This window comes from Eretmochelys imbricata, unplaced genomic scaffold, assembly GCF_965152235.1.
Source record: "Eretmochelys imbricata isolate rEreImb1 unplaced genomic scaffold, rEreImb1.hap1 Scaffold_29, whole genome shotgun sequence".
NCBI classification, from domain to species: domain Eukaryota; kingdom Metazoa; phylum Chordata; order Testudines; family Cheloniidae; genus Eretmochelys; species Eretmochelys imbricata.
The window spans coordinates 93,269-114,018 of record NW_027554341.1 but is presented as its reverse complement, the minus strand read 5'-3'; the positions used below and the strand labels follow the sequence as shown (position 1 = coordinate 114,018).

Here is a 20,750-nt window from a genome sequence, read left to right as displayed (position 1 = left end):
CTGGGGAATTGGAGGGAGAGGGAAACACCACTATGGTTTTTATATTCAGAAGTAAAGAGCAGAGGACTTTGATGGATGACCTGAAATGAGTCAGAACTTAGGCCAGGTCTACACTATAAACGTCCATTGGTAGAACCATATCGTTCAGGGCTGTGAAAAATCCACATCCCTCAGTGAACGCAGTCGTACCGACTGAACTCCTGGGGTAGACAGCGGTACGCTGACGGGAGAGCTTCTCCCCTGGACATAGCTACCGCCTCTCAGAGGTGGATTAACTACACTGATGGGAGAAGCTCTCCTGTTGGCATAGGAGCGTCTTCACTTAAGCATTACAGCGGCGGAGCAGCACCAGTGCATTTGTTCTGTTGCAGTATTTTAAGTGTAGACCTGCCCTAAGACAGGCGGGCTCTGCTGTGACCCTGAGAGTGGCTCCTGTTTGGCCAGTTTTTGTGTGCCTGGAGGATCACAGAGTTACAGAGACAGGCATGTAAGAGGGTCGGGAAACTCCTGTCACCAGTATAATGCTAAGCAAGTCAGTCTTGTCCTCTCTCATCATTTTATTGTGAGTCTCACAGCACTTGGTGTTTTTCTTAAAGTCCCAGCAGCTGGAGTAGGTAGAGTGCAAGGCAACCTCAGATTATACTACAGATACATTTCCTGCCTTCACATTTGTGTAGCAAAGATTGAAAATCAGAAACAAGAACACCCCAAAAGCTGGGAAACCAGAAGGCAAAGAAAATGACACAATATTTAAAAAGATGATTCAGCCAATCTCATGATTCTGGGGGGCCTGACACACTTTTTGAATGCTTCAGGCTGGCAAGACTGTGATTAGAATGGCAAAGTGTGATAGCTGTAATTTATATATTACCTATGTCTTTTCTCTACTTTAGATATCTCATATTGAGTGATCCCTACTCCTCTGTCATAGGGATTAACAATATGTCGGCCAGTGAACACATAACGGTATGCTTACCAGTGAACTCAAATTCTACACGCCGGCTCCCAAAGAAGGGGATGATCTTCCCAGGGAAAGAGGATGTGAAAGTAAAGATCGTCTCTCTGCCAGAAGATGTAACGTCATAAAATGTAACTTCCTCCCCTTCATAATCCAGATAAACCCCAATGTTACTGGGGCTATGAGGTAGGGCCAGAGCAGTCTCAGGGGAGGTGAGGGCCGAGTACTCATTCTCTGTACTCTGCAAAGCCCAGATCCCCTCCTCTGGTGTATGGCTTTTCGCTCCCTCATGTATCACAGACTCTTTGGCAATGCCCAAAACCCAATTACGTTTGTTCCCCACCTCCACTTGCCAGTAACACCTCCCTGAGGTGAAGCCCTTATAGCCCAGCACACAGGCATCAGGGTAAAACCTGACCTGTGTCACTAAATATCCCGTTTCTTGGTATTTCTGTATCACACTCTCATCTGTGGACACGACGGAACAGGGAATCCCCAGGTCTGGATCCGGAGTGGCCTGCACTGCACGAGGGGAGAGAGAGACAGGAGGAGAGTGTTAAGTACCCAAAGCACCTCCCACCCGCTGATCAGCTCCTCCTTCTCCCTCCCAGCGCCTTCCTCCTGCCACGGATCCATTGTTCAGCGGTGGGCAGGAGGTTCGGGGGGGGGGAAGAGGGAGGAATGGGGGCAGAAAGAGGCAGGGGAAGGGGGCAGAATGGAGCCAGGCAGGAAGAGATGGGGCAGGGGTGGGTGCTTGGCGGAAGGGGTGGAGTGGGGGTTTGGCCCGGGGCAGAGCAAAGGTCAAGCACCCCCTTGGGAACTGGAGAAGTCGGCACCTCTGTGCAGGCTAAACCACTCCAGTGCTGAGAGTGAGAGAGTCTGAGGCCAGAAGGGACCATCAGGTCATCTAATCGGACCCCCGTATATCACAGGCCACCAACTCCACCCAGCACCCACCTAACGCAACAACCAACATTAGCCCAAAGCCTGACAGCCTACAGCCGACCGTACTATGATGTGCCACAGGCAGAGAAGAGGAGGCACCGAGGGTCACCAGTGCCCGAGGCCCCCGCAATGCAGGGAAATGATTCGGTGAGATACCCCCAGATAATCCTGGCACATCACCCGCAGCCACATGCTGCGGAGGAAGGTGAAAAGCCTCCCCCCGAATGCCACTGCCAGCTTGACCTGAGGGAAAATAGCCCTCCAGTGCCTTCCCCAATTCCCCCATGAAAGACAGACCGGGTACCCCACGAATCACTGGGAAAGAAACTCAGAATAGCTGGTCAGCCAGGGGATGTGCTCCCAGAGTCCTAGAGCCACAGCAGCACCCGTGAGGACCCAGTAAGTGAGGTCAGGCTCAGCAGCATGGCTCCTTGCACCCAGCCCAGGCTAACCTGGGTGCTGAGCCCCAGGGTTCACTCTGCAGTGCAGACAGACCCTTACAGGCAGAGCTCAGCCCTGGGGGAGGCTAGGACCATTTCTCAGGCTCCCCAGTAGCCATGGGCTGGCTGGGGTGGGCCCTGAGTGTCAGTCCTGGGGAGCTGCCTGTTGGCTGAGGCTGAGCAGGAAATTCCCCATGGTTCCCGCCAGGCATCAAGGAGGTATTGTTAGGAGGGTGTGAGAAACTGGGATTTTTTGCAATTTTTTAATGAAACCTATATGTGCCTCAGTTTCCCAATATGCAGCATTGTTACCCAGTGGGTGATATGGGAGTGTTTGCTCTCAGGGCAGGCTAAGCTGCCCATGTCACTGTCTGGGGCCTGAGGTCCTCAGCAGACAATGGCAAATCCAATTGCCCGGACATGGAAACATAACGATCAGCAACCCGGAGAGCTAAGGCCTTCCCCGCCTCTGTGGCTGAGCTGCATCGCCCCGGCTTGGGAACAAAGGACTAGAGGTGGGGGAGGGGTGAAGCGGAAGTTACGTGCTGGCTGCAGGAAGCAGTAGGGGGGCAGAGAAGCGGACTTCCTGGGGGTGCTTGACCCTTGCTCTGCCCCAGGCCCCACCCTCACTCCACCCCTTCCCCCAAGTCTCCACCCTACCCCACCTCTTCCTGACCCTGCTCCTCCCCCTGCCCAAACAGTTGATCATGGTGGGTAGGAGGCACTGGGAGGGAGGGGAAGGAGCTGATTGGCAGGGCCACCAGAGGGTGGGAGGGGAGGAGGGGGAGGATCTGATCCTGCCGGTGGGTGCTGAGCACCCACTATTTTTTTTCCATGGGTGCTCCATCCCCAGAGCACCTACAGAATCGGCACCTATGGTGGGGGGCACACCTGGGAGTCTGAGAAAGCAGATCAGATGGACAGGGAGACAGAGCTTGAACCACGGGGTTTGCACTGCAGGGCTGGGCACCGGCTCCCCAGAATGGACTATACTGTAACCTGCATTTCTCTGAGCTAACCAAGGTCTTCCTGTGCTGTGGTGCAGAGCAGGGGACTAATAACCCCAGGGGCTTGACAGTGACGGCGGTGACTGAGTGTCACTGCAGGTGCTTGCAGAGCTGTGCTGCTCCCTGAGATCACAGAGGGCTCCCGCAGGGGTCGGTCTCAGGTGGACGCACTGAACACAGCTCATGTTGTGAGGCAGAAGAGCTGAAGGCCCAGAGGTCCAGCCTAAGGAGTCGGTGAAGCCACGTGGCTTACCCTGGAGGAAGAGGGGGCTGATGTTGGAGGTCTGGCCCATCGAAGGGGCTCCTCCCAGAGACTGTTCCAAAGCGGGGGCTGCAGCACGAATCCTGTGGATCCGTGGCAGAGGGGATCTCGGTCTCCTCCCCCGATCCCTCGCCCTTGCTGGGGGTGCTCCACATCCAGCAACAGAACAGAGCAGGGGAGGCAGCAGACAGAGGACGTTAACAGGGACACCAGCTTCAGCTTTTCATGCATTTCCATGCTGCCCTATTCATCCCTCATCTCCTGGTGGAAAGTCCCCAGCCCAAGAGTACAGCACATGGGGTGAGAACCCCTCCACCCACTTGGACCAGGAGAAAGTAGCGAGCAGCCCTGCTAGAGAGACACTGGGCTCTCTGGTGCACTGGGAATTCGACTTCTCGGTGGCACTAAATGTCCACACCCGAGGGATGTGTAACAGTCATCCAATGCACTACACGCATTTTGGGGAGGGAGCATGGTCTAGAGGTTAGAAGCCAGGACTTCTGGGCTCTATTCCTCACTCTGCTACTGACATGCCGTGTGACCTCAGGCATGTCCCTTCCTCTCTCTGCAGTCCAGCTTCCCTTTTTGTCAAATGGTCATAAAAGATGCCAGGTATTCAGATGCAGTTGTCGGGGGCCAGATAGGTAACTGTGAGATCCGAAGAGAGCCCCTTGCCCAGCTTCCAGTGGTGCTCATGGGACAAGGATGGGGACACACCACGGTTGCAAGTGTGGTGTTCAGTAATCATGCTGGGAGCATGATGTTTGAATGAAACACTCTTTATCCAGGGTTCTGTATCACAGAGCTTCTGCTATGCTCCTCCTTCCTGTCTGGGAAGCCAAACCACTTAAAGGGACAGTTCCCAGTACCACAGGGAGCACCAACCCCACAGGGAGAGACAATACTCCTTGAACGATGGCTAAATTCATGGAAGATAGGATACTAATAGCCACTGATGGACCTGTCTTCTGACAGTGGCCAATGCTAGGTGCTTCAGAGGGAATGAACAGAACAGGCGATCATCCAATGATCCAGCCCCTGTTGCCCATTCCCAGCTTCTGGCAAACAGAGGCTAGGGACAGCCATTCCTGGACCTATCCTCCATGAATTTATCTTGTTCTTTTTTGAACCCTGTTAGTCTTGGCCTTCACAACATCCTCTGGCAAGGAGTTCCACAGGTTGACTGTGTGTTGCGTGAAGAAATACTTCCTTTTGTTTGTTTTAAACCTATTGCCTATTAATTTCATTTGAAAAAAGAAAAGGCGTACTTGTGGCACCTTAGAGACTAACAAATTTATTTGAGCATAAGCTTTCGTGATCTACAGCTCAAAGTGAGCTGTAGCTTATGCTCAAATAAATTTGTTAGTCTCTAAGGTGCCAAAAGCACTCCTTTTCTTTTTGTGGATACAGACTAACATGGCTGCTACTCTGAAATTTCATTTGGTGACCCCTAGTTTTTATGTTATGAGAAGAAGTAAACAACACTTCTTTATTTACTTTCTCCACACTCGTCATGATTTTATAGACCTCTATCATATCCCCCCTTAGTCGCCCCTTTTCCAAGCTGAAAAGTCCCAATCTCATTAATCTCTCCTCATATGGCAGCTGTTCCATACCCCTAATAGTTTTTGTTGCCCTTTTCTGAACCTTTTCCAATATATCTTTTTTGAGATGGGGCAACCACATCTGCACGCAGTATTCAAGATGTGGGCGTACCAGGGATTTATATACAGGCAATATGATATTTTCTGTCTTATTATCCATCCCTTTCCTAAAGATTCCCAACATTCTGTTTGCTTTTTTGACTGCCACTGCAGTCCTGATTCTCTGCCTGCTTCAGTACTGGCCTTAGCATGGTCTCCCCGCAAGGGACCTTCTACCAGCTGGGGATGGATAGAGCCCAGCACATGAGTCCATGCTCCTGACACTAGGGTGAGAGGGAAGTATAGCATAGGAACTGGTGGGAGACACTTCCTTAACTCTTTATTTCCCAGTTTTCAGAGGTAGAAATATGGGTTCCTTTCACGTTCTGGGAGAGTACAAGGCACTGATGGTCAACCTGCACTCTGTGTTAATGATGTTTTCCAGTAGTGAAGCTTGTCTTTCATATAAAAAATAAAAATAGAGCAAATTTCTAGTCCTTATAATTGCCGAGAGAAGCAGAAAAATGTGACCTGAGTGTGCCCTAAAGGCTGATTATTGGACCTAACAAATGTACCCTACTTTCCAATTGTAAATAGTATGTGCACGTTCATACATCACTGAATGGGAATGGGCGATGGGCTAGAGGATTCCCTGTTCTGTTCATTCCCTCTGGGGCACCTGGCATTGGCCACTGTCGGAAGACAGGATACTGGGCTAGATGGACCTTTGGTCTGACCCAGTCTGGCCGTTATGATATAATGGTTCCTTCTAACCTTGGAATCCAAGACTCTGTATTGGTGGAAACCTCTCCTGTTTGAATTCAGAAGTGTCTTCTAAAAAATTAATCAGGAGATTTTAATTAATAATTGTTGTAGGAAAATATCCTTATGGAAACTTACCCTCTTTCTCTGCCTTGGAGATCAAAAAGTTCAGTTGATAGGGCAGGGTCTCTAGAGGAAGAAAAGATTAGAGGAGAGGTGATTTGCCCCTTTCTTGTAGGAAAATAGCCTCATGAAAATGGGGCTGGATTCACAAAGAAACTTAGACAAACTGACGCTTAGCATCACAACACCCAACGCTTAGGCACCTAGAAAGTCACTGTGATTCACAAAGCCAGAGTCAGGCTCCCAGACAATCTGCACCATGAATGGGGAGAGAGATGCGCCTTGGAATGAGCTTCATAAAAGTCAGCATGCTAGGCGACTCCCTGCTTACGCCAGCCAGTGGGAAATGCCCCTGGTTCAAGTCAAGCCTTGAGGGAGCAGGGATTTGAAATGGGATCTACCGCCTCTCAAGGAGCGCCCTAATCTCTGGGCTGCACGATTGTCTGATGTGGGGTGCCCACATGCTCTCCTGTGGGAGAGGTTCCACTGGGGATAATCAATAATTCATTGGGCCAGAGGCAGAGAGAAATCGTGAGAACGTCCCAGGTGGTTAGAGCATGCTCTTGGGAGGGACGCCCAGAAGCCTGTCCCGCTGCTCAATTATTTCTACACAGTGGATCAGATTCAAAAGGGGCAACAGAGAGGCCTATATCAGACCCCTGTTGGAATCCCTTCTTCCCCTCGGGGGGACAGAGGATTGGAACTGGGGATCTCCCACATCCCAGGTCAGTACCCTAATCACAGAACTATACATTATAAGGGAGCTCCTCTTTCCCTAGAGCCTGGTTCTTTTGGGTAAGTTCACATATAGGGCCTGAGTCAGTAAGCGTGCTCAGAGCAGGCATTTCAGATTGTGGCCCTGTAGGTGAGTTAGGAGGAGGAACCCCTTTCTTTCCCCAGTTCGTGTATCTCTCTGGGGCTTAGGTGTCTTGGTAGCTGGACTGGAACTGCAGTGCGAATGCACAGAGGCAGAAACATAGGTGCCTAGGGGACTTTTACCGCAAAAATAGAGGTGATGAGTAATTTTAGGCACCTACAAGGTTTGGTTGCAGCTGAGTGGGGGGTCTTTGTGAATCCCAGTGTGGTCTGATTCTGGGACTGAGGTGCCTAAAATGGCAAGTAGACCCCCCCCCACCCCCACCCCAAGTCCTTTTGTGAATCTAGCCCATACCCCTTCTCTCTGCATTTGAGCTCAGTTCATAGGGCCGGGTCTCAAGAGAAAGGAAGGATTGGAAGAGAGGTGATTTCATGTTGTCTTGACTCTGGTGACATTTCTACCGTTAATTAATGTAACCGTGATTGAGAGAGACAAGCTTTGGAGCTGACTCAGAGCTCTTCAGGTCCGTGTAGCTCGAAAGCTTGTCTCTGTCACCAACGGGAGTTGGTCCAATAAAAGCTATGTCCTCCCCCACCCTGTCTAATATCCTGGGGCTGACACGGCTGTCGCAGCATGGCATGGAACCATGCTGTAATTCTGAGAGACAGCCCAAAGGAAAATACCACAGAACAAGAGGCAGATTGGAATGGGGAGACCTTTCCAATGAGACCAAACTAAAGTGAAATCATCGTCCAAAATATATCGTCCATCTCCTGCCTTACTCCAACGATCTCAAAGCACTCGGTGGCATTCACTAATTAGCACAACAAGGTAGGTTGGCCATTATTTCCTCCTTTTTCAAGATGGAGGAACTTGAGGTACAGAGTCTGGGATTTTCAAAAGGGCTGAGGCCACGTGGTGGCCAACTCCCATTGACCGTCAGAGAGAGATGGGGCCTAAATCCCTTAGGTCCCTTGGAAAATCCCAGCCATGGAGGTGAAATTCAACATTTTCAAAAACATCTGGTGATTGTGTGTCTCTGAAATGCTGAGTGGCCAATTTTGACACCCATGTTTGGGTCTGACACAATCCAAGTGGAGGCCTGGCGAACTAGCATCAGCCCTGAGCCCTCCCCATCCCACCCACAGACGTCTAGCTGTGACGAGCTGAGAACTAATAGGCCAGAGTCCAACTCCTTCCACAGTCAGAGGCACATCTCGATGTGCCATCACCATATCATGAGCCCAAATAACTGTTAAGTTACCTTTGAATTTCTTCAGAGCCTCCTGTAGACAAATATTTCTTTGGAAAGAGACGCCAACTCTCTCGCTCACATCCTGTGACACAGCCATTGGTTTCTCGAACTTCACCTTCTCACACCTGGGGGGGAAAAGGGGAAACACCCTAAATCTTTTCTTTCTTGAGAATGAGCTACCAGAGGCTGCTCTCTTGTGGGCTCAATGAGAGCCTCTAACTCCCACTGGTGAGACAATTCATCTCCTCACTGGAGTTTTTAAATGCCTAGCTCCTCCAATGGGAGTTAAAGAGAGTAAGGGGTCCACAGGCTGCCCCTCAGAGAGAAGGGCCTAATCTCACGGGAAAGGATGCTCCAGTGGTTAAGGGGTTGCTGTAGGACTCTGGAGACCTATGTTCCACTCCCTGCTCTGCCACAGCCTCCCTGCATGACCTTGGGCAAGTCACTTAAGGCTTGATTTTTAAAGGTGCCTCCTGGGATTTTCAAAAGCACCTAACCAAGTCAGGCTCCCAACTGCCACTGATCACAATGGGAGGTGCCTAACTTGCTTAGCTGCTTTGGAAAACCCCACCAAGTACCTAGCTACGTCTCAGGTGACTAAATGCCCTGCAAAATCTGACCCTGGGGGGAAATCCCCTTCTAGCATCACGACACATGAGGGGGAGTGGGAAGGAGTCACATACCTGCTCCAGGTGCTTTTGATGTCCTAGAAAAGAGAAAGAGAGTTCAGTCCCAAGTGCCACAAGATGCGGATCGCTCCTGCTCTGCAGGGGACTTGCTTTGCCATCCCTAGTTGAGCTCGAGATGCAGTTCTCTGCAGTTAGCAACTTCAAAAGTCCATTCACAGATTTCGATGGAATGGGACCCCTAAGCACACACCATGATTGTGGATTTTCTCCTTCTAAATTCTATTTTGCCTATGCCAATGGCATTTGCTCAAACAGACTGATCAGACGCATGAATCCCTGACTGCCACATGCAACTGCTGTGTCCAGAGCATTTGCCTTTCTCCATGTATGCAATTCTGCTCAGCAGTTCTGGAAGCTGGATTCATTCTCCTTTCTTAATAGGCCCTGCAAAGAACTTTGCTTTCCTAATCTCCCACTTCCTAGAAAGTGGAGTTGTGCTTTTTATTGCTTTCATATCGTTAGGGCCCTTCATTTTCTGTTTTTATTTTAGTTAATTTTTCCTGGGATTTTATCAGTGTTTATTACCACAATAAAAACAGGTGCAAATCAGTGCAGAAAACTATTAAGTTTTCTGGTTAAATATCGGGGTTTGTTTTGGTGGATGGAAAGACAGGGAGAAAAAGTATTCAGTAGATGAATGCTTTGAATTCTGTTCATCCCTGTGGTTTGCTGCAGAACTAAAACAGAACTCAAAGCACAAGGGTCCCCCTGAGTTTAAGAAAACAATATATCTGAAATCCCCAAATAAAACGTTTCATTTGAACAAAGAGGTTACTGGTGTAGAATCATAGAATATCAGGGTTGGAAGGGACCTCAGGAGGTCATCTAGTCCAAACCCCTGCTCAAAGCAGGACCACTCCCCAGCTAAATCATCCCAGCCAGGGCTTTGTCAAGCCTGACCCTAAAAGCCTCTAAGGAAGAAGATTCCACCACCTCCCTAGGTAACCCATTCCAGTGCTTCACCACCCTCCTATTGAAAAAGTTTTTCCTACTATCCAACCTAAACTTCCCCCACTGCAACTTCAGACCATTACTCCTTGTTCTGGCATCTGGTTACCACTGAGAACAGTCTAGATCCATCCTCTTTGGAACCCCCCTTTCAGGTAATTGAAAGCAGCTATCAAAAAATCCTCCCCCATTCTGCTCTTCTGCAGACTAAACAATCCCAGTTCCCTCAGCCTCTTCTCATAAGTCATGTGCTCCAGCCCCCTAATCATTTTTGTAGCCCTCCGCTGGACTCTTTCCAATTTTTCCACATCCTTCTTGTAGTGGGGGGCCCAAAACTGGACACGGTACTCCAGGTGAGGTCTCACCAATGCCGAATAGATGGGAATGATCACATCCCTCGATCTGCTCGCTATGCCCCTACTTATACATCCCAAAATGCCATTGGCCTTCTTGGCAACAAGGGCAGACTGTTGACTCATATCCAGCTTCTCATCCACTGTAACCCCTAGGTCCTTTTCTGCAGAACTGCTGCCTAGCCATTCAGTCCCTAGTTTGTAGCAGTGCATGGGATTCTTCTGTCCTAAGTGCACTTGTCCTTGTTGAACCTCATCAGATTTCTTTTGGCCCAATCCTCTAATTTGTCTAGGTCCCTCTGTATCCTATCCCTACCCTCCAGCGTATCTACTCCTCCTCCCAGTTTAGTGTCATCTGCAGGTGCAATTGCTGAGGGTGCAATCCACACCATCCTCCAGATCATTAATGAAGATATTGAACAAAACCGGCCCCAGGACCGACCCTTGGGGCACTCTGATTGACACTGGCTGCCAACTAGATATGGAGCCATCGATCACTACCTGTTGAGCCCGACAATCTAGTCAGCTTTCTATCCACCTTATAGTCCATTCATCCAGCCCATACTTCTTTAACTTGCTGGCAAGAAAGCTGTGGGAGACCGTATCAAAAGCTTTGATTAGAACAATTAGTCTATAAATATTCACATTTGATAATTGGGCCATACCATTTGCAGCGCATACACTCAACTTCATCCTTCTCTCCTCTTGTTGTTTCTTTAGCCCTTTTGAATGCTTCCTTGTGTTCTGAAATGTATTCTGATGTACACTTTCATTTACTTCCCATTTTAGTGCGTCAAATCTTTAACCCATTGTCTACTAACAGTTTGAAATGTGTACTTGGTGGGTGTGTGATTTATCAGTAGGTTCAGACGCACACACACTTCAGAGCTTGCGTGCGTGCCTGTTGGTTTATTGTGTGCATCTTCTAGAACAATACTTTCTTACTTCAGCAGGCAGCTTTGCATATACACACAGACTAATGTATTATCGGAATACAGAGATCTCATGCAATGCATTGTATTTTCTTAATAAAACAAGTTTTTTGCATATATTTGAATGATACAAAAGTACGATGAAAATCAGAAAAACCTGAATAATACTTTTTTGTAAAACCCAGAAATTTTTTGGTAAAAATTGGTTTAAACTGAAAATGAAGGGGCTTACACAGGATGTCTCAAAAAGGCCTGAAACATCTGCCTTTAAAACAGCAAAACTGTTTCCACATTGGAAGTATTAGAAATGTCACATTTTGTTTTCCCTCGCTTCGCTAAAGGACACACTGACAGTCTCCATTGTGGAGTAGGACCTCTCCAAGAACTTAATAAACTCCAAAGCTAATCAATCAGAATCTCTCCCTTCCCTGGGCAGGGATCTGGGTGTCTCTAACTGTCTCACCTGCAGGAATTCACTTGTTGGCTGCTGACACTTCTCTTCTATCTCACTGATCAAGTCACCGAGACGGGAAATCTTCTCAGACAGTTTGGTGACATTTTCATCCTGTATCTTCACAATTTCCTTGTCCAGCTCTTCCAGTTGGGCCAGCAGGAGTCGCTCTTGCTCGTCCAGGAACTGCCGCAGTTGCTCAAATTCAGACATGATCTTCTGCCTCTCAGCTTCTATCTTTCCCTATAATGAAGGGACACGAACAGGAAAGTTCAGATCAAGGACAAGGGTTGCCAGATGTCCAGTTTTCAACTGGGAAGTCCAGTCAAAAGGGAAACCTGGCAGTGTCCGGTCAGCATTGTTGACTGGACATGAGAAGTCCGGTTACCCACAGTAACTGGCTTCCACCACCAGAGGGCGAGAAGAGCAGCAGCTGCTGCTGGAGCCTGGAGGAGCACTCAGGGATGGCTCCATGGGCGGGAGAAAAGTACCGGCATCTCCCCCATCCTACTCCAATTACCCCTCCACCCCTGAAGCGTGGCTCTCCCTCTCCCACCCTGCCCCAGTCACCTCCACCACACCCCTAGAGCTCTGCTCAGCTGGCAGGGGGAGGGAGGTGGAGAGAGCAGCAAGCGACAGTGGGAGAGGGAAAGAGGAGTGGGGGGCGGGGCCTCGAGGGAAAGTGGCGGCAGGGCACAGGGCAGGTTCCGGTGCTCAGCATCCGGTTTTCACAAATGAGAAAGTTGGACATCCCAGACTCTCCCCATGTCCCTGATAGGAACAGTTCTTAGAGCCCTCTTTTCATATCAACCTACTACAAACACATGGTTGAGATTTCAGGAGAATATGCCTGACAGTCTCTCAGCTGGCCTGAATGAACAACATGTTCCGAAGCGCCTTCGGGACTTACGCCTCCAGTTCCCATTTTCAAAAGGTCACTTTGGATGCTAAGGAGCCTAAGTTTCTTTGAAAGTGACTTTTGAAAATGGGACAGCTCTCCCTGCATTTTAAGCCCCTAAATACCTTTGAGAATCTGGCCCTTAACCACTTGCAAAATTGTTAACCCTAGGCTCCAAAATCACTTAGGCACTTCTGAAAATGTCACCCAATCTCTCTAAAATGATGAGTTTTCAGGTCTGAGTGGCTTAATATATTCTGTTGATCATCTAGAATCTTCCAATAGCAGAAAGGTTGGAAGGGGGGAGGTCTGACTCAGAATCAGAAATACGTTGGCAGAGAGTTGTGGAGAAGACTGAAGAAGGAAAGGGTTCTGCTGGTTATCCACATAAAACACCAGTTACAAAACACACCATGCAAAATGCTTCTTCTCCAGCTTTTGCATGTTTCATCTGGCATTCTGTTACACTGTCCCAGAGGAAACCAGTTGTGCCTGGTGGAGATTCAGGAGGAAGATTTCTGAGATACAAAACAGCCACTGGGTGCCTAAGTCCTACTGACAGTCCATGTGAATTAGGCACCTAATCACCATACGTGCCTTTGAAAATCTCCCCTGAAATCAGTGTTTGTAGCTGGATGTGTGGGGAATAAGATCAGTGTTTTGAGTTGAAACTGGAAGCCAGTGGAGGAATGAGCCCAGAGGGATGATAAACAAAGATAAACATGATCACACCCTGCAAGGGTGTCTCAACAAGAGACAAAGTGCTTGAGGTTATCAAGATGATGTTTAAAAAAAAAAACCGTGAACAGTACAGAGTAGAACAGTGGTTCTCAAACTTTTTTACTGGCGACCCCTTTCACATAGCAAGCCTCTGAGTGGGACCCCCCTAATAAATTAAAAACACTTTTGAATATTTTTAACATCATTATAAATGCTGGAGGAAAAGCGGGGTTTGGGGTGGAGGTTGACAGCTCACGACCCCCCATGTAATAACCTTGCGACCCCGTGAGGGGACCCGACCCCCAGTTTGAGAACCCCCGGAGTAGACGTTTCTGGATACCAGGAAATAATGTACGGATTATCAAGAGGAGCAAAGTTCGGTTTCAGATCGAGTGGCGTAAGGAATACATACTCTGCAATATCCCCGATTGGGGGTAAGAGGTTAAGGGGTCAAAGTACAGACATTGAGACATGAGGGTACGTTGTTCATATAATAGCTATGTTCAGGTGTGGAATATAATGAGTGGATATAATCATGAGGATGGACTGACCCTCATTTTGTGAGATTTAACATTCAGTGAGTTTATGGTTCCAGTTCATATGGTCCAACGGACAAAGTCTCTCGGTCCCCATTACATCACAGCTAACCCTGATCTGAACTTGACCTTGCTCCCAGTTAGCACATTTTATCTCAGTTTAACTGGACAAGGTGAACCCTACACACCACACTAGGGTCAAATTAAACTAGGTTCAAAATGTTTGCCTGTGAGGGCCTTGCACCAGAATAAAGACATTACATTAAAAAGTGATTTGAGGTACATCTGTACTACACAAATGTTGTGGTGGTGTGTAGAGGACGTACACTATATGCACCCGCTAACATGGGCATAAATAGCAGCGTAGATGGCGAGGCATGGCTTAAGCAAGTAGAGTCGCGATATGCCTGAACCCTCTGGGTATAAACCCTACACACAGGACTCTATACGCCTCCAAGCAGGGCCTCCCCCATCTACACTGAGTGTCCCGCTGCTTCCCCAGTGCCAGAGCCTTTCCCCACCACAGGAAAAGGCTCCAGGGAGTGGAGGAAGGCTCCGGCTGCTCTGCTGCCTCCCCCTGCTGGAGTCTTTTATTCACACATGTAGCTACACATGACGGTGTGGACACAGCCTGTTTCTCACTGTGCTGTGTAGCTACACATACCCTACAGGATGCCCCCAGCGGTGTGCCGTGTAGATGTAGCCATAGCTAAATCAAAGCAGTGCTGCGTGTAGACAAGGGCTGACACTCTCCCCACAGAGAGAAATATCACCCCTGATTGATGTAACTTCTGGACCATAACAATGGGGACCTACCAGATATTCCTGGCTTTGCGTCTCTGCATCCTGTTTCCATTCCAGAAGTTCTCCTCTCTCTTGCTTCAGTGTGTTCAACTGGGTTTGAATTTGTTCCTGAGGCAAGTAAAGCAATGTTGGGGGTGGGGGGGAAGGTCAGCCTGCTGAGGAGTCTGTCCTCTGTGCAATTTATATACATTGCAGTGCTGATTTCATTATCTGAAGCTGGGATTTTCAAAGAAGTCTCATGAAGTTGGGTTCTCACCTACCATTGATTTTCCATCTCCCTCTCAAGTTGCTCTAGGACGGTGCTCATGGCAATGTCACAACTGACTCTTGAGAGGTGGGAGACTCAAATCTCTTCTCCTCACCAGGCAGAGGGAGAACTTGAACTGGAGTCTCCCACATACAAGGTGAGTGCCCTACTCCCAGGCTAACGGTTATGAAGAAAGTCTTCAACCTAGGGGTGACAGTGGACGAGAAGCTGGATATGAGTCAGCAGTGTGCCCTTGTTGCCAAGAAGGCCAATGGCATTTTGGGATGTATAAGTAGGGGCATAGTGAGCAGATCGAGGGACGTGATCGTTCCCCTCTATTCAACATTGGTGAGGCCTCATCTGGAGTACTGTGTCCAGTTTTGGGCCCCACACTACAAGAAGGATGTGGATAAATTGGAGAGAGTCCAGCGAAGGGCAACAAAAATGATTAGGGGTCTGGAACACATGACTTATGAGGAGAGGCTGAGGGAACTGGGATTGTTTAGTCTGCAGAAGAGAAGAATGAGGGGGGGATTTGATAGCTGCTTTCAACTACCTGAGAGGTGGTTCCAGAGAGGATGGTTCTAGACTATTCTCAGTGGTAGAAGAGGACAGGACAAGGAGTAATGGTCTCAAGTTGCAGTGGGGGAGGTTTAGGTTGGATATTAGGAAAAACTTTTTCACTAGGAGGGTGGTGAAACACTGGAATGCGTTACCTAGGGAGGTGGTAGAATCTCCTTCCTTAGAAGTTTTTAAGGTCAGGCTTGACAAAGCCCTGGCTGGGATGATTTAATTGGTGATTGGTCCTGCTTTGAGCAGGGGGTTGGACTAGATGACCTCCTGAGGTCGCTTCCAACCCTGATATTCTATGATTCTTCCCCGGCCACGTTGTGCGGAGCAACACAGGTGCAGAACTCCATCTTGCATGAAACAGCTTAGGTAGCTAAGCAACTCGACTCCAGGAGAGGGGTTCCCAGGTGTGGATCAGAGACAGGCCCATTCCTACACCAAACTCTGAGGGAGTTGGGGCTTAGGACACACCCCTCTCATCAGTATCTCCGGAGGGCTAGTCTCCTCAGCTAGCATGCTGGCTTTTGTGGATGCCTCTCTCCCCCCAAATGCCTAATTCAGGATTTGTTGTTCCAAACTGTACCAGATGACTGGAGGATAGCTGATGGAAAGCCAGCTTTTTTAAAAAGGCTCCAGAGGAAATCCTGGCAATTACAGGCCGGCAACCATAAGGGCTTGTCTGATTGTCAGATGCTGGGACTGGGCAACAGGGAATTAATCCTTTGATAACTGCCGGGTTCTGTTCATTCCCTCTGGGGCACCTGGCATTGGCCACTGTTGGAAGACACGATACTGGGCTACATGGACCATTGGTATGACTCAGTGCAGCCGTTCTTATGTCCTTAGTGATTTTCTAGGTGTCTAAAAGTTAGGCATTGCAGTGCTGAGCATCACAACACCCAAGTGCATTTGGGGATTCGGGCCTAAATCTCCTTTGCAAATGGGACTTCGGCTCTAAAGTCAGTTGGTGCTCTTGAAAATGTGCTCAAAGGATCTTCTTCTATAATTCCCCGGGGGTGAGGTGTTGCAGAGCCACAGAGAGGATTTAAAAGCACAGCTCCCGTTCATTTCATGGCAGCTGGGCATCTCAGGCCCCATTCTCAGCCCTGCTTACTTTCCTTCTATGCTGTATATGTCATGCTGCCAGGGAAGAGAGAGGCCTTTGGGGGCACCAGACCTAATATAGAGACTTAGGGACTCTGTCTAGAACAGCCCTTTGCCTCCAGCAAATCCTCCAAGTGCTGCAGGGCAAAGGGTTGAAGTCGTATCCATTTTGCAGCAGTGTAGGGTAGGGTGCCCTGCTCCCAGGCAATGACAGAGAAAACTATATGAAGAAAGCTGGACATCAGAGAGTTAAAGCTGAGCAACTTAAAGGGAAGGGAGTTTTGGTAAGAATGTTTAACACACTGTTTTAAAAAATAGTACATTAAACTCCGCTGCCTAATGAACACTTGGGAGAAAGAGACTCCTGGTTAAAAATCCAACACACTCACAAGGTGCATAAATATTGTGCTCGATTGTTCGGCATGGGGGAAAGGGCTTGTTCAACATGGTCCTGGGAATCAGCCATTTTCTTCCTTTAATCTTATTGTGGCACTACTACAGCCCACTTCGTCCTTACAGCTAGAGCGGCGTACAGCACAGCGGATTCTGCCCCGAGGGGATTGCTCTGTCCAACAGGCTTTTTAAGGTTCCAATCCACTTGGGCTTCATGGGCCCTAGAATGTTGCAAAACTTCAAAGGTTGTACAGGCAGGACGTGAGCCACTGGTTCAGGGAGGCTAACCCCCAGTCCGGCCCCTTCTGCCAGAGGCCCCCCCCAGACCAGCCATGGGGGAAGAGCTGCAGATCCCCGGCAGGAAGCAAGAGGGAGTCTGGGGGTGGAGGGGGCCAGGCAGGGCTGTGCCTCCCCTGGCCCGTCATACCCGTCGCGCATGATTTCTGCTTCAGGAGCAGCGAAGTGACCATCCTTCAGCAAACCCGGGAAAACGGGAATTCATCATCCTGGTTTTTCCTTGAGGAAAAAGTTACGCAGATTAACCTTTGTTTCTTAAACAGAAATCTTTCAGGGCACCTTATGCGTCAGAAAGTAGCAGAGAACAAACTCCTTGAGAACACTGCTGACCATGTGTTATTTTCCTGTGGCTTGCCTGAAAGCAGCGGTCATCAGCTGTGAAATGCTCAAGCTGGGGCGCTACGCCTCCAGTCTGCAGCTGTGCTGAGATGTTGGTAATGTGATGGTAGAGAACTGCATGACAGGAGTGATGAGAGCCGGTGTGGTCGAGTGGCTAGGGTACTAGGATGGGCATGGGGAGGCCAGGGTTTAATTCCTGGCTCTCCTACTGAGCTGCTTTGTGAGCTTGGTTAAGTCACTGCCGCTTCTGTGCCTCTGTTTCACTCCCACTCCTTTGACTTGTCTCCGAGCATGCCCACCAGATCAGGCCCCGTAGAGGAGAGAAGCAGAATGCCTGGTTTTCCCCAGCTCATGGATTGCTCTGGGTGTGGCCAGGAGACAGGCAGCCAGATGCCATGGGGGGCAGCTGTGCACATGCCCAGAGACAGAATCACAGGCACTGAAAGAAGTTGTACCCTGAATACACAGGCACTGAGTGAGTCTGGACTCCTCCATAATGACAGGTTTCAGAGTAGCAGCCGTGTTAGTCTGTATTCGCAAAAAGAAAAGGAGTACTTGTGGCACCTTAGAGACTAACCAATTTATTTGAGCATAAGCTTTCGTGAGCTGCAGCTCACTTCATCGGATGCATAAAAGTGGATTATCATACACATGGTAAGGAGAGTGATCACTTTAGATAAGCTATTACCAGCAGGAGAGTGGGGTGGGGAGAGAAAACCTTTTGAAGTGATAAACACCCATTTTTTCATGCTCTTTGTGTATAAAAACATCCTCACTGCATTTTCCACTTTTATGCATCCGATGAAGTGAGCTGTAGCTCACGAAAGCTTATGCTCAAATAAATTGGTTAGTCTCTAAGGTGCCACAAGTACTCCTTTTCTTTTTGGGCTCCTACAGGAATTCTGGGGATTGCAGTGGAGCCGAAAACTGGCATTTAGGTGCCTAAACTCCAGATTTATCCACTTAAATCTGGGGTATAGACACCTTAAGTACCTTTCAGAATCCCCAGCCTTTGTCTATCTTGACTGTTTACATCAGTGGTCCCCAAACTGGAGCACAGAGGAACATTTGAGGGAGCATGGCAGGGCCAAGACCGGCCCCTACAAGGGGCAGGAAGGGAGTGCCACTCAGATCTGCTATGGCCCCCTTGGCCCTGGCTCCTACCCCAGCTCCACTCCCAGCCCCAGTCTTGACCCTGGCTCTGCTCCCAAACCCAGTTTGAGCCCCCGACTCCCGGCAGCCCCACTTCCAACCCCAAGACACCCCCACAGCTGTGGCCCCAGCCTCTGACTGTGGCCCCACTCGCAGCTCCTAACCGCAGCTGCGGGTGGGGGGCCATAGCCAGGGTAAGGGAGAGCCTGAGGGGAAAAATTTGGGGACCACTGGTTTAGACTCTCTGTGTGTTTGTACAGAGCCTCGCACAACAAGGGCCCTGATCTCGGTGCCTTTAGAAGCTATTGTAATAAAAATTGCAAACATGCCCAAACCGAAGTAATTACCCTGCACAGCAGATTCCTACCTTGTAGGCCTGGGCAGCCTCCTCTGTGGGGACCACCCTGTGAGTACGGTGAGCCTGGGACTCTCTGCAGATCACACAGATGAGCATTTGGTCCTGGTTACAGAAGAGTTTGAAAGGCTCCTGGTGCGCCTTGCACCAACCTTCTCCTGCTGCTGTTTGGAAACTCAGCTGCTTGGCTATTTCCACAAAGTTCCCCAGTTGTCTGTCTGGCCTGAGGGTCCTCTGGGGAAAGGTCTCTCTGCACTGAGGACAGGAGACAGCTGTATCCGATCCCTCCCAGCACTGGGCGATGCAGGCTTGGCAGAAACTGTGCCCGCAATCTAAAAACACGGGATCCTTATAAAAACTCAGACAGATGGAGCAAGTTGCTTCATCTCGGAAGCTTTTCAGAGGATTCACTGCAGCCATGCTTCCCTGCAGACAGTGTCACAGGGATCTAAGATGTGGCTTAACCCCAAAAGGGCATTTTTCACGTGGCTTCTTTGGGGGCTATTTTGGCTGCTTTTTTTTTTTTTTTTTTTTTTAAATGTCCTGCCGGAGAACATGATTGGCTCCCTGTTGCCCAATCCCTCTCCCAACACCCAAAGCAAGGAGAGGGGAAGAAACCAGGACTCTGAGACTGACAGTGCCCAGGGCCAATGGGGGAGAGGCCAGTGCGACAGGTCAGCCCGATAGGGCATTACAGATGAAGGAGGGAACCTGGAATCCAGCTCAGTCAGCTGTGGGTTGGGTTCGTCTTCCCTAAGTGAGGTCCTCGCGGTGAGAGTGTTGCATGCATGCGTGTGTGTGTGTCCGTGCCCTGCAGTGCCTACTCTCTCCCCACCGCCTGCCTCCTGCCTGGACTGCTCGGGGGGTTGGGTGAGCTGATAACAGTGGGCTGTGGTCAGTGATCTTTCTGTTGGTGCATTTCTGGTGGTGGTGTTGCACCTGCATGGGGGAGGGGGGACGCAGGCAGTGGGTGACAGGGTGTTGCAAAGCTGGGTGGGGCTGCAGCATAGCTTGGGCCAAGTTGGGGCCGGGGAGGACTGGGGAGTGGCCAGGCTGGGTTTGAGGGTTGTGGGGGGAGGGAGTGGCGTGCACCGCACCACCGCTGTTGGCCAGTGATGCTTGGGGCATTTCTGGTGGGGTGGTGCGCTGTTGAGGGGGTTTTTTTGGGGGTCCGGTGGTATTACGGCTGTACTAGCGGTCGGCCACTGGCATGACGGACATGGACCGGTGCCGACCCAAAGCAGATTGGCTTGTTTTGGGTGATTTGGAGGGGTGGGGAACGTAGGCAGAAATTAAACCTTGTCTGTCTGAGGAGAGAAATGAAACTGATGTGTAAAAAGTTGCTTAAATCCGCTTCCGATTTTGCTTTGGTTTAGTGTCTATAATGGGGCTACTCAGTCTGCTGCCTCAATTTTGTCACTGCAACATAGTGACGCTGATCCAGGCTGGATCAAATCCAGGGCCCAACTACACCAGAATCCAGTCTCCAGCAGCAGTCGGCACCAGGTGTCTCTGAGGAAGATGGAAGAACCACACATTCAACAGATTCTACACACATAGTAAACCCAGGCTCAGATTCAGGTTTAAGGCCAGACCCCTCTCTGGACCTCAGTTTCCACACCTCTAAAATGGGGTCAATGATAGTGACAATGATAGGCTCAGCTCCCAACCCTAGCAGCTTGGCTGTTCCATCCCCTACTGTGTACCGAAACTGACTTGAAAGGACTATCCAAGCCCCTCCCAGGCCTGC

General features: G+C 49.5%; 1 protein-coding gene across 1 annotated transcript; it reads right to left on the bottom strand.

Moving 5' to 3' along the window:
- Positions 1 to 914: 914 nt before the first annotated feature.
- LOC144258643 (zinc finger protein RFP-like) lies at positions 915 to 19,420 on the bottom strand. Its single transcript, XM_077806847.1, has 8 exons — positions 19,013 to 19,420; positions 14,556 to 14,651; positions 11,598 to 11,828; positions 8,896 to 8,918; positions 8,222 to 8,337; positions 6,156 to 6,206; positions 3,604 to 3,759; positions 915 to 1,480 (listed from the first exon to the last, which is right to left on the bottom strand). Exons 1-8 carry the CDS (start codon positions 19,418 to 19,420, stop codon positions 915 to 917), a joined length of 1,647 nt encoding a protein of 548 aa, XP_077662973.1.
- Positions 19,421 to 20,750: the final 1,330 nt, after the last annotated feature.

Coding starts and splice junctions, on each gene's coding strand:
- LOC144258643 (XM_077806847.1), bottom strand. CDS start 19,420: ATGGCTGCAGTGAATCCTCTGAAAAGCTTCCGAGATGAAGCAACTTGC. Junction 14,652..19,012: donor AGGCTGCCCAGGCCTACAAG/GTAGGAATCTGC, acceptor TACTTGCCTCAG/GAACAAATTCAAACCCAGTT. Junction 3,760..6,155: donor CTCCAAGGCAGAGAAAGAGG/GTAAGTTTCCAT, acceptor CTGGATGTGGAG/CACCCCCAGCAAGGGCGAGG.